Below are 14,693 nucleotides of genomic sequence, written 5' to 3' on the forward strand. Positions count from 1 at the left end.
CTACTGGGGGTGCTACATAATGAGAACCACTACTGGGGGTACTACATAATGTGGGCGACTACTGGTGTCACTACATAATGAGGACCACTACTGGGGGGCACTACATAATGAGGACCACTACTGGGGGGGCGCTCCATAATGAGGACCACTACTGGGGTGCTACATAATGAGGACCACTACTGGGGCACTGCATAGGGGGGACCACTACTGGGGGCACTGTATAAGGGGCACTACATAATGAGGACCACTGCATAGGGGAGACCACTACTGGGGGCACTGCATAAGGGGGACCCCCACTGGAGGCACTGCATAGGGAGGACCACTACTGGGGGCACTGTATAAGGGACACTACATAATGAGGACCACTACTGGGGGCACTACATAATGTGGGCGACTACTGGTGTCACTACATAATGAGGACCACTACTGGGGGGGCACTACATAATGAGGACCACTACTGGGGGGGCACTACATAATGAGGACCACTACTGGGGGGGCACTACATAATGAGGACCACTACTGGGGGCGCTCCATAATGAGGACCACTACTGGGGTGCTACATAATGAGGACCACTACTGGGGCACTGCATAGGGGGGACCACTACTGGGGGCACTGTATAAGGGGCACTACATAATGAGGACCACTGCATAGGGGAGACCACTACTGGGGGCACTGCATAAGGGGGACCACCACTGGAGGCACTGCATAGGGGGGACCACTACTGGGGGCACTGTATAAGGGGCACTACATAATGAGGACCACTACTGGGGGCACTACATAATGAGGACCACTACTGGGGGCACTACATAATGAGGACCACTACTGGGGGTGCTACATAATGAGGACCACTACTGGGGGTGCTACATAATGAGGACCACTACTGGGGGTACTACATAATGTGGGCGACTACTGGTGTCACTACATAATGAGGACCACTACTGGGGGGGCATTACATAATGAGGACCACTACTGCGGGGGCACTACATAATGAGGACCACTACTGGGGGCGCTCCATAATGAGGACCACTACTGGGGGAGCTACATAATGAGGACCACTACTGGGGCACTGCATAGGGGGGACCACTACTGGGGGCACTGTATAAGGGGCACTACATAATGAGGACCACTGCATAGCGGAGACCACTACTGGGGGCACTGCATAAGGGGGACCACTTCTGGGGGCACTGTATAACGGACACTACTAGGGGCACTGTATAAGGGTACTACATAATGAGGACCACTACTTGGGGGGCACTACATAATGAGGACCACTACTGGGGGGCACTACATAATGAGGACCACTACTGGGGGGGCACTACATAATGAGGACCACTACTGGGGGGGCACTACATAATGAAGACCACTACTGGGGGGCACTACATAATGAGGACCACTACTGGGGGCGCTACATAATGAGGACCACTACTGGGGGCGCTACATAATGAGAACCACTACTGGGGGCACTACATAATGAGGACCACTACTGGGGGTGCTACATAATGAGTACCACTACTGGGGGTGCTACTTAATGAGGACCACTACTGGGGGTGCTACATAATGAAGACCACTACTGGGGGCGCTACATAATGAGGACCACTACTGGGGGCGCTACATAATGAGGACCACTACTGGGTGTGCTACATAATGAGTACCACTACTGGGGCACTGCATAGGGGGGACCACTATTGGGGGCACTACTGGGGGGCACTACATAATGAGGACCACTGCATAGGGGGGACCACTACTGGGGGCACTGCATAAGGAGGACCACCACTGGAGGCACTGCATAGGGGGAGCCACTTCTGGGGGCACTGTATAACGGACACTACTTTGGGCACTATGTAAGGGGACACTGTATAAGGGGCACTACTACTGGGGACATTGCATAAAGGGCACTACTACAGGGGGCATTGCAAGAGGGGCACTACTGCTAGGGGGCATTAAGGTGCATATGGAATGGAAACTAATGTTCCGAGAGTGACGAGAAACGATGGTGTGTTATGTTATTTTTCAGTGGCTCCATTTTTTCATCTTTCCATGGGCTCCAAATACCCTGGTCACTACCAGGGTTGGATGGGAGGGGAGCTGGTAGATCCCCGGGAGGCCCCCTTCTTCAGAGTTATGTAATCTACTGACAACACCTATCCTGTGGCTGGTCACTGGTCTCCTGCCATTGCATTCCCCCTGTGGGTCCTTCTTGCTCGGAGAAACGTTCTACATTTGTAATTTCATGATATTTCAGTTTACCTAAGCACATATCATTCAAAACAGATAAGCTTCTCTGGGCAATAACTTAAGTTTATATATTGTTATGAGTGTTAATAAAAGCATGAAAAAGAGTCATGAGCAAGAAATAAAATGGAATAAAACTAAGCCCTTGAATGCATTTTGTGAACCAGCTTTTAACAGTGTGTATCATAAGAAGTTACTGTGAAGGATGAGCGATCAATAATTCACAGTGAGCTAAAGCTTGCATTGCACACATCAGGCCAATAGGGTGAGCTGATTTTCCTCTCAACGACATTAAGATGTGTCCTTCTATACCTAGTGTCCATATGCCATGCGGTGCCAGATGCACAGCGCGTCTGGGATGCTCCGAGAGATGTAGCGTACCATCATTTCTTTATATTTTGTGTCTTATTTGCATTGCCGATGCAGCTATATACCATTCAAAGTGTACTAGACAGGCTGGGCTGCGACCTTAACCACTCCATAATTAGAACACTGAAACTAGGTGTGAGAAAAAGTTGCGGCGGTTACATCGTAGTCCTAAGCTCTTACACAGATTCAGTCTCAGTCGCACAAGATGAACAAATGTTGCACATCAAATCGATCATTGTAATCTAGCAAAATAGTTTTGTTGCTTCTAGGTGTTTTATTTATGAGAATAAGACACATTTTGAGTGAGAAAGATGCTTAGCGTGGCCAAGTCGCCTGGGACCTGGTACGCTGAGAAGGGGCTATTTGTAGTGACTTGATCAACATTATATGAGGACACCAGGGGTGGTTTAAGAGAGGAGAGGACCAGTGTAGTCTCCATGCATGACCCCTCCTCTCTGGAAGAGCAGTAGACTTTGGCTTTGTGCATGTGCAGAGTGTGCGGTGCAATCCCCCAGGCACCGTGTGCACCGCACACCCTGCATTCATTATAGGTACGCCAATGGAAAATACATCTGTAGGCATCAGAAATCGGCTTTCAGGCACAATGTGCAAAGCCGTCCAGCGGTTGGATCTGCCCGATAGATTACTAGGTACACATTACAATCTTCAGCTGGAGAGACATAAATTAAGGGTGCTTTTAATGTCAATGACTTCAAATACGTATACATATATACTACATATGCCATGTAATCAAATAGGCACATGCTTAACCCAGCACTTTCCAGGACATAACATACAGTAGCACTGGTTTTACATTAGTTTTACCATTTTAAGCTCATATTATTGCTTCTTTGTGTTGATCTTTAACAATCGCCTATTTTCCATTGATAGGAGGAAATAGGCAGAGTGTGGGCATATTATCAGTGCTTCGGGCAGTGCCATTTCTAAGTATGCTTATTTGTTAAGTGTAATATAATGTAGTTGCTCATTCCACTGTATTGTAAAATATGTTAATAGCTTGTTTTAATAGTTTGTTTCTCTGCTTTAAAGTTTCAGACATGTCCTCTCTTGTATCAGAAAAATGTAGCAAGTGTGATTTTAAGTAATGAGTGCTAACAAATTACTGCTCTACTTTGAAAGCAAGAAATTGCAGTTCGGCATGTTCTTTGAAAACAAATAAGTTCCTTAAAGTAACTTGGACAACAGCCTCATTAATCACTCTAAAATATACACCTTCTTAATCATGTTATCTCTCTTTCTTTCCTAATTTAAAATGGTATGGTCTGTTTTTTTAAACATCACATTAAAACTCAGTGCTTGTAGGAGTTAATTATAGGAATGACTAATTAATTACAAGACAACCAACCAGAGTGAATTTTGAAAGAAAGTAATTAAGCTTCAGGCCCCTAGTTGTCATAACTTTAGGTAAAAGGAAGGAAAATCACAGAAGAAACAACCCTTGGTGTGCTTAGTTCTGGTCAACTTTTTTCTCTCTTACGTGTCTGTAATATAACTGTGGCCTGATTTAGTAGGTTTTTTCCTTGCCTCTCTAGCTTTTTGTCATATTTGTTTATTGTTATATATTCAGATATTTACATAGCGCGCACATATTCCACAGTGCTTTTCAGAGACTATCAATCCTTGCCCAGTGGAGCTTGCAATCTATGTTCCCTACTACATGTACACACACAGGTTATTTTATGTCAGGAGCCAATTAACCCATCAGTATATTTTTGGATTATGGGAGTACTCTGAGTACCCAGAGAACACCCACACAAGCGAGATGAAAATATATAAACTACCCACAATTAGGTCTGTGGTAGGAATTAATGATTTAACCCTTGTTTACCATCTCTGTTTTTCCCCTGTCATTGTCACAGGCAACTAAATACTGTTACCATCTTTCTCACGTTGGACCACAATGCCAAGAGCACTAGCGTTAATATGTAATGATCAACCACACTGATGTAGAAATCTTGAAGTGTTTTTCACTTGTCTTGCAATCTCAGGCCACAAGTTATTTGTTGTCAAACTGTCCAGGAAATGCAGGGTTCAGCAGGCAAGGGAAGTTCCAATGACAGGCAGAATGGTCCTTTACACAGCAAGTCAATAAGACATGAACGTGACCCATAGTCATGTCAAGTTTTCTGTACACAGCAGTGGTAATGACGGACAAAGGGTATTAGCCAAGTGAGGTCAGATAACAAGCCAAGTCGGTACACAAAGATGTAATAAGCAGATCACACAGAGTAGCCTGGAAGGAAACCAGAGGTCAGAAGGCGACATGTCAGTCAAAGTTTGATGTGCGTACAGGAAGTTCAGGTTCACAGACTAATCACTTAGCACTAATTGCTAGGTGAGGTTATAAGTACAGATGAGCGGTTCGGTATTGACTCGGTTCTTTCCGCCAAATTAGCGCAATTTCAGATTTATCTTATTGGCTATCCAAAACATGTGAGTGGATAGCCAATAAGATGTCATTTTGAGATCCGAACATAACTGAGTAAAACCGAACCACTCATCTCTAGTTATAAGTGCTAAGGGACAGAGGAGCTGATTCAGACCCGCTCGCTAGGATACGATCGCTCGTAGCTGGCCCATATTTGCAATCTGCGCATGCACCACAATGCACGTGCGCGAACCAGTGCGAATGCTCGGGACGCGATCGCTTGCTGCACATAGACAGCCCAGCAGAGTGAGTGACAGGAGAAGCAGTTTGTGTGTAGTGACAGGGGCAGTCCACTAGAAAGGGATGAGTAGAGGTGCGTACGCAGTGTCACAACGCTGTTTCAGAGGTGTGCATAATTAAAAGGCAGCGTCATAGTACACGTTACTTGGTTGTATTTCACACTGAAGTGATCGCAGTGCTTGCGGCAGGGTATAGTCAACCTCAAGTGCTGCGATCGCATCCGATGGTACTCTATGTACCAATGGTTTCATGCACTTCCAGGAGATGACGTGCGCAAGTGGGCGTCTTATGAATGGTGTCTGCATACACAAAGTGATGGCACGCCAAGACATAGTGGGCATGCTAATGCCTTTCCGTGTGATCGCCTGCCTTGCTGGGCGTGCGCTGGATTTGCATATGCAGGGTGCAAGCGAACGCATCTAGCGAGCGGGTCTGAATGAGCTCCAGAGGTCTAATCAAAGACAGGTTATTGGTAGCACATGTGCAGAGACTTTCAAACAATGCAGGGAGCTGGAACCCCATCTAAGCCTTTGGGCAATATCTTTTTTGGTATTAATGTATTAGAAAATCCCATACCCCAACTATTACTTTCTTGTGATTTTCCTAAATATTGTTCCATTCTCTCTTCTTATGTTTATTTCCTGCTCCCTAACTTAAACAGTCATTATTCTACAATGTTCCGGAAAGGCTTGTGTATGTATAAGCTGTAGTCCTGAACAGTATATTTGCCAGAACCATTTATTTGCAAGTCTGGCTTCTGTGGTGCCTGGAATGGTACCTGCAGCCTAGAGAGGTGCTGTGTGCAGGGAGCATCTCAATCTCTGTATTCTTGTTCTCCATGTGTCCTCCTACCTGCTTCTCCTTTTCCTGATCTCTGTCACCTCTATCCCTAGGCACAAATGTAATTGTCTGCAATTTGCAGATACCGTCTCGATTCTGGTGAGATAGCTAACAGATTTAAATTGGGAATTAGATCTCACAGGAATTGTGCTGGTACCTGCAAATAGAAGGCTAATACATTTGGGCCCATATCTCCCTGAGTCTCTGTTCCACTAGCCTTAGCTGACTGGTCTGTGGTAAGCTGCCTTAGCTTTAGATACTTTAGGCTTTACTTTTGTGTATTCCCCCTTCTTCCATAAAGGGTATTTTAGATATTTAGATACATGGAACAGTGAATATATCATTGCATTGTCGTCTCCTTTCAGATATCTTCAAATAGTAATACAGTAAGTTATATCTCAGTACTTAGCTGTGGCTTCATGGAGGTTGGATTTGGACAGTTTAAAAGTAAATCTATTACACTAAATAGATTAGATGGTTAGGGCCTGATTCATTACGGATCGCAACTGCAACAGTGTGCGCAGATCGGCCGATTGTGCGTACTGCACATGCACTGTGTGAGTTAGCACTGCGATCGCCTACGCTGATAGGAATCCATCGCAGAGCAAAAGTGACAGGCTTTGAGCGTTTGGGGGTGGTGACATAGGATTGGTTGAAGAAACGCATGCGTGTCTGTCTGTTTGAACACCGTTGCATGGACATGCATAAATTAGCCACTGCGACGGCATATGCAGCTTGAGTACTCACTGCGTGCGACGAGGTTAGCAATTTCTGAGTAAGGTCAGACCTGTTGTAATTGTGCGTGAGGGGCTGATGTTACTCGAAGTTCCCGATGTATACGCAGGACTGCAAGGTATTACGGATGTGAGATAGCTGTAGTGGGCGTCTCTATGCTGGCTGTGCGATGGCAGTGCGACAGCATTCATTAGCATATTTTTTGCAGCGGGTCTGCGTGCCTTATTGTGGCTGCGATAACAAAAGCGATCCATAGTGAATCAGGCCCTTAGTCTATAAAAAATCAATTTACATTTTGACTGGTTTCACAGTAACCGAGTTCAGTTTGTCAGGAGTATTTCATAGTTATATAGCTTAGACATAGCATTAACAACTGTTCGTCTAAACCAGGGGTGAGGAACCTTTTTTTCTGGCGAGGGCCATTTTGATATATTGAACATTATTTGCGGGCCTGGTGCAGGCCACACCCCCACCGTGTGACATCACACGGGGGTGGTTCCACAATTGCCGGTGACTACAGCAACGCCCGGAGCATCCTCAGGATGCTCCGGGGAGCTGTAAAGGCAGCAGTGTGACCGTCTGAAGCGTCCTAAGGACACTCCAGGCGGCACTGCTGCAAAGATCCTGGCTGCAGGGTGCCATTCTAGGCACCCTGCTAGCCAGGTGAGGCAATCATGAAGGGCCAGACCAAATGATTCCACGGCCTTATATGGCCCAGGGGACTGAAATTCCCCATCCCTGGTCTAAACTGTTGCTAGGATACATCCTAAGTGACCAATATGTTGCACTGACTTTCATATAATATCATATAATATAAAATTAACTAGTATGCAAAGTTGTCTTACACATAAACTAAAATTCACCTCTGTGGAATTAGAGGAGGGAAAGATGTAAAGAATTAAAAAGTGTTTATCATCCACCTAAAAAGTTTGCCTATGTCATCATGCCAATACGAACATTATGCACAGCAATCTCACAAATGTTATACACTCCACATAAAAATATATGTAATAATTGGTTAAGGTCTTTCCCATCTCCATGTGCAGTGGAAGGTGGGGTGCGTACTGCAGGTACTCGACCACCTTCCCCTTAAATTATCTTACTGCACAGATTGGACAGATCACCCGGAAACGTGGAGTGGGAACAGGTGTTAAGTACAGTATAATGGGGAGGGTGCAGGACAAAAGGCAGCTGAGGCGACTTGGCATATGCCAGGTTTCTTTACAAGTATTCAAATATTAAATTTGAAAGTTAACGTATTAATTAAACTGACCAACTCAGTAAAATAATAAATACTGTTGCGCTAGTTGAGTTTATGCATACTGCATGTGTTGACTAACTGAGTTTATACATTAGCAATGTCCTGTGAGCAACTGAGAAATCAAATATCACTGTGTGAAGATCCAGAGATCTCTGAGAAGACATAATATTGCATTGATACATTATACTGTATAGTGTATATACTCGCTCTGTGCAGCCTGAAACGTTGCTACACTTTTGGCTACTATGCTGTAAGCCTTAATAACCACATTGTGTTTTTGTTTCATCACTGGAATGCTATGCATACTTTCCACTATAAACTTTTCATCCTTGGGGCACCCAATCCGAAATTTATTGCAATTAGTAGAGTGCCCAACTCTTAGAACGTCGGTAATGATTAATACAGATTGATTTGTTTAAAGGGGTCTGTGTGCTAATAACTTTATTATGTATCCATATCGCAGGGGATATTTTCATTTTTAATGAAAATATCCCCGCTATGTATAATGGGGAGCTGGCAGGGCAGCGGTTGCGGTAACCGCTTTGCCTGCGAGTTATATCCCCCCCAAAAAAAAGTCTTATCACGTTTGCGCACAGTGTCAGCTTCCACCGCCGGTCGGAGGCTGCGGGAGAGAGATCGAAAGATCTCTCTCCAGCTCCTAGAGCCTACATAGGCTTAAAGCAGTTTACACCATCTGAAGATGGTGTACACTACTAGGGTAAAACTCCTAAAAGCTTTCCTTTTTGGAGTTTGGTACATAGGCAGAGATCGTAGTCCCTATTGACAAAAATGGGCACTGTGATCTGAAGTAACTAATTAGAACTTTGCCTGAGATTTCTGTGAAATCTCCTGCATTGTGCTATTAGTACATAGCGACAATACATAGCTACAATACATAGCTACAATACATAGCTACAATACATAGCTACAATACATAACTACAATACATAACATTATGTAGAAACTGCAGTCTCTACATAATTTATGTAAAAAACAGCTTGATACATAGAGTGCCAAATGTTTTCATATATAAAAATACATAATAAAACATCAAATAATAATACATAAAAAGCATGTTTCATGATAGCTAGTGAAGGTCAATGTTTCGGAGAACCATTAATTCTCTTTCATCCTGCCTCTTTAGACACTTCAATACTTTGGTTACTGAAAAGTGACAGCACAGCTGAGAACAATTGTAACTGCTAGGTAGTGTGGAGTTAGAGAGTGACAAGTCAGGGATGAAATCCAAAAGGTGAAAACAGGAGTAGTCATTAGCCATGTCACATTTCTTTACAGGATATTTATCAGGAAGAGTTGCTGAATAATATTCATAGGGGACACAATAAGCCAGGAAGGACACAACTTACTGGGTGACCATATATAAGAGGAGAGCGGAGTCTAGTGTGGTAATTTCACATAACTAGGCGCATTGCGGATGCATGCGCACACACATCAGTCGTGATTAGGCACATTGTCTTCATTGTGGTATCTGAGCTGAGGACTGTGACACAGCACAGGATGAGAGCAGACATATTACAATTAGTTTAATAATGCACAAAGGGCCTGATTCAGCAGTGCACTGCTGAACACAGATTCCCGATGGTCAGGAATCTGTGCAGGTGCCTGACCCATGCTGCGCATATGCAGTACGGGTCTTGCGTTAACGCGCGCAGAGTAGCAGCAGACTGTCTGTGATTGACAGTCTGCTGCTGTTTGGGGGCGTCGATGGCCTCCATTTCCCGAAATGCTATGTCCCGTGATGCCTCCTGCTGCATTACCATAATTGCAAGGCCGGAATTGCAAAGCTGCTTCCGTCTGAAGCTGAAACAGGCCCAAAGAACACACTTTCCTTTTACAGACACAATGGGCCATATTCAATTAGTGGCGAAAACTGCAGTTTTTTTCGCCATTGGCGAAAACGGACGCTTATCGCCAAAAAACAGGTGAAAATGGCAACAGGCAAAAAATAAAAAACCTGGAGAATAGTTTTCTCCATTCCAGACCAGGAGAAAAAAAATGCAAAATTCCTATTGTTGGCTAAAAATGTGGGGATTTCTATCAGAACCCTTTGAAACCAACCCCCCAGCTAATAAATTACCGGGGAAAAAAACATAAGTTGCGTATATTGGGGAAAAACTACCGCACAACTTTTGGGTGAAAAAAAAAATGTTGAAAATTGTTTTGACGTATTGGGTTCTGCAGCAAGTTTTTTTTAATGTTTTTTAAAATTGCGTTTTTAAGACATGAAAATATACTTCCACCCATTTTAACGTACCCCCAATTTACATGGAACAGTAATTTTCTCGGAAAAAAAAATGCCTTCTATCTTTTTTCAACTATTGTTTTTTTTTGGTCCAAATTTTGCACGGTTGTTTTTCGACAGTACGCAGCTTATTAATTTTTTTTTTGTAATGTATCATTAAGGGGGGTGTTCAAAGGGTTCTGAAAGAAATCCCCACATTTTTAGCCCAAAATAGTAATTTTGCTTTTTTTTTTTTCTCCTGGTCTGGGATGGAGAAAATTTTCTAATGTTTTTTTTTGCCTGTTACCGTGTTCGCCTGTTTTCGGGTGAAAATGTCAGTTTTCGCCGCTAATTGAATACGGCCCCATGTCTGGTTTGTCTTTTACATTTCTCTGATTCACCTGACCCTCTTATCCTGCCTTTGATTCCATTGTATATTTGTGTATTATCTTTGCATCCAATGAGGCAAAGTATTGATTTTGGTGGGAATAGCTGTCCTCCCATTCGAACATAATTTAATGTGTGCTGTAGTACTTTCTTCCTGGGTACAGACAAACATTGTAGTTTTGATAATAGAGAAAATAAAGACTATTAGGAATAGGTTGACATTTTCTCTTCAATTCAGCTTCTCTTATTTCTCCATCAAAATAATATGCACCACTTTTTGCATGTTCCACCAGTGGCTTCACTGGCCGTAGAAATGGGCTTGGGAATTGTTAAGTGGATTTTGTTGCCGAAAACACACCTGTTATTTTGCCTTGGCAATTCTAATATCCACAACTGTAGATCTCAGTACTGTAGGTATATATTGGCTGATCCTCTTGGGACTGAAAACAGATCTTTCTATATCCTTTAAAGTATATGTTATTTTGTTTCTTATAGGGTTATTGAAGACAGCAACCTGGTTCCTGTTCTTTTTCAAGTGATTTTGGTAAGAATAACTTAGCTGTACATTTATTTTGCTACAATTGGACAGCATAGGATGTCAATCCAGATAATTTCTAAGTATTTATGTTGAATCTTTGCGGCATACTTTCATTTCTGAAGTGCTAACACATTTTAATATTTTAATAATCATAGCTGAATCAAGAAGTTGTTAATGTTGTACAGATTGAGTCTCCCATATCCAAAATGCTTGGGACCAGGGGTATTTTGGATATCGGAATATTCCGTATTTTGGAATAATTGCATACCATATTGAAATGTCTTAGGAATAGGGCCCAAATCTAAACACAGAATGCATTTATGAATCATATACATCTTATACACACAGCCTGAAGGTAATTTTATTTTTAACAATTGTGTGCCTTAATAAAGTTTGTGTACATAGAACCATCAAAAATCAAAAGTTTCACTATCTCAGTCATGCTAAAAAATATTCCGTATTTCGGAATATTCCGTATTTCGGAATATTTGGATATGGGAGACTCAACCTGTATATTAAATTGAGTTGAAACTTTTCTAACTTAAATAGTTTTGCTCTGTATTTTTCACAAGCCTGTACTGTATGTGTGATTTATAATGTTTATCTATGCTAAAGGTACGCACGGTACGATATCTATGAACGATAATGTTCAACAATATATCGTTCATTTTTATGCAGTGATGACCAATGATGCATGTTCCCGCATGAACGATAATGATATCTATGATCGTTCATACATGCAGGCCAATCTGGACGATATCGTCAACCTTGCCTTTTCAGAGATGTGGCAAGATGACTTCACTGAAAGAGATTTTTGAAAGATATCTTTCAAGTTGTTGGTGGTACAGATCTTTCCGTGTGTACCCAGCATTAGAGTGTTTAGATTTAGATGGCTATTTAGACAATTTTAGAGCTAGGTGTCTGCAAATTTTCACATGTACAGTATGTGCAAAGAAAGACCACTGATTGTGATCTGCATCTGAAGGGGAACAATTAGATGTTGAATTGGTCATATGGTACATACACTTGGACTATGGGGGAAATATAATAGCCTGCAATTCGCAGGCATTGTCGAGATTCGGGCAAGTATGTCAGATGTTTTAAAGTGGCAATCATTTAAAAGTCAAAACCAGATTGGGTTTGCCTTTCAAATGTTTGCCATTTTAAAACATAGGGCAGACTTGCGCAAATCACGCCGATGCCTACAAATAGCTGGCTTGTACACCCCTCTAAGGGTAGGAGATGTACTAAGCTGTGGAAAGTGATAAATTGGAGAGTGATAAACTACCAGCCACTCAGCTCCTAACTCTCATGTTACAGGCTGTGTTTCAAAAATGACAGTTAGGAGATGATTGGTTGGTAGTTGATTACGCTCCAATTTTTCACTTTTCAGAGCTTAGTACATCCTGCCCCATTGTCTTACCTAATTCAGGTCCAGACGTTCTAGAGAAAATGAGCGAACACACTGATCTTCCTTGTCCTCACCTTGGACTGCCCAAACTGCTCTAGTTATTTTTTTTCAAGATTCTGCCCATTTCCTGTAATGTCGTTGCTGTTTTAGGCACCAATCTCCAGACTCTGGGAAAATTGGGACTGTTGACAGATATGCTTTGGGGATGATTTACTAAATAAATTGGCATGCAGCAGCACATAGCAACATATTGTTGTGGCAATATTGTTTGTGTTTACCATCTTAGACACCTTGCTTTATGCATGTAGTATACATAAAGACCAATGTTTTCAGTCATGTGGTCAGCAAATGTTTAGCATTGTTCTCTGTCACATAGGAATTCATTATAAAGATGTTCCTGACCGCTTGCCACTGCATAGTTTTGTACTTTTTACTATTTTGTAGTAAGAATGATAAGAGTTTTCTATAAAGTAAAATGTTTAACACACACACACACATACCCACCTGTATTGTTTTATAAAATTTGTATTGAGTGGTTTTTGCATATATTAGAATATTTTTATCTAGCACTAAAATTATGTAAATTGGTTAATCTTGTAAAAACTATATGATTCTAACATATTAAAGAACCCTTAAAGGCATTTATCCCATCGGCAGCTGGCTGTCATTTTCAGTCACTGCATTCAACCTCCTCCATGCTCTCTCAGTGCTGGATCAGAGATCTCAGGGAAGTGTAAGTGCCAGGTTTTGGGGAGATAATTAAAAGTGATATAATGAGAAAGGGGATTAAATAAATAAAATAATGGATAAAGTTGGCATATCCCATTAACTTTGCCTAATAAAAGTGTAAACATATCATTTTCACTTAGATTAATTATGTGCAAACTTAAATTATAGTATGTGTATACGTATAACTTGTATTAATTTACCTCAAAGTTAGCAGTTAGTCCACATAGGGATTGATGGCTCATTTCTTTGCTTCTCTCTGTATAATGGACAGCAATGAAACTTACTACTTTAGTCATAACACAGAAACCCGCAGTCTGCCTGCTGAAGGTCCCACCTCAGTCAGTAACAGCTGGTCCTTGTTATGGTTCCATGGCACCCTTATGTCTCCAACTGGCCACCCTAGCAGTCGTGGGCCTCTGTAGTATGGGATTCCCTACACTCATGCCTGGTGGAAACTCTCGGTGAACTGACTAGTTGAGACTCATCAATTGAGTCTGGGCGAGAACCTTCTCTTATGCTTCCATATAGTGTTCATAAAATAACTTGTTTTACTCAGAGCATTATGATCTGTAAGTCGGATTTCAGTGAAACTTGCAGGATATATAAATGAAAGTATGTGGAAGAAATTTCTGGCAGAAAAGCAAAATTACATACAATTTTCCATAATAAAATAATTTATCAATATCATAAAAAACCTAGGATTAGGAATAGAGTTCTAATAATTGCTATAAATGGTCTATTTTCACATGAGATTCTCAATAGCACTGAAAATTATATTTATATTTTCTTCCATAAATGTCTTCCGCCAGGGGAGTATTAATGTGTGCAGCGGGCCCCCTCCTCTGAGCAGCGGGCCCCCCAAGCGCTGTATCGTACCTTGCTCCGGCAAGCGGGTCCTTCTCCTATGCAGCATCATCCTCCCAGTGACATTCGGTAAGATGGCGCACGCTCACAAGAGCGTAATGGCTCTGGCACAGTACCAGAGTCTTTGCATTCACTGTGCAGTGCCATCTTCCGGAAGATGTCACAGGGAAGATGGCACAAGGGACCCGCTTTCTGAAGCAAGTTAAGTATACTTTGGGAGCAGGTTGCGCGGTGTGGTGGGCCCCCTGGACCCAAGGGCCTCTATGCACTACACACCCAGCACCCATTATAAATAAACCTATGTCTTACGCATACTTTCATTAAGATATCCTGCAAGTTTCTCTGAAATCCAACCTCTAGATCATTTACTATAATGCTCTGAGTTTCAGATAAGT

General features: G+C 42.4%; 1 protein-coding gene across 2 annotated transcripts in view; it reads left to right on the forward strand.

The window, feature by feature from the left end:
* The window catches only part of ULK4 (unc-51 like kinase 4), a 777,293-nt gene that overhangs the window by 416,428 nt on the left and 346,172 nt on the right, over positions 1 to 14,693 (forward strand). For both annotated transcript variants that reach the window (XM_088463894.1, XM_088463889.1), the window contains exon 31: positions 11,252 to 11,300. In XM_088463894.1, the coding sequence (XP_088320020.1) occupies positions 11,252 to 11,300 (49 nt within the window). The remainder of the gene's footprint in view (positions 1 to 11,251; positions 11,301 to 14,693) is intronic.

This window comes from Taudactylus pleione, unplaced genomic scaffold, assembly GCF_031769625.1.
Source record: "Taudactylus pleione unplaced genomic scaffold, aTauple2 ptg000053l, whole genome shotgun sequence".
Taxonomy (NCBI): domain Eukaryota; kingdom Metazoa; phylum Chordata; class Amphibia; order Anura; family Myobatrachidae; genus Taudactylus; species Taudactylus pleione.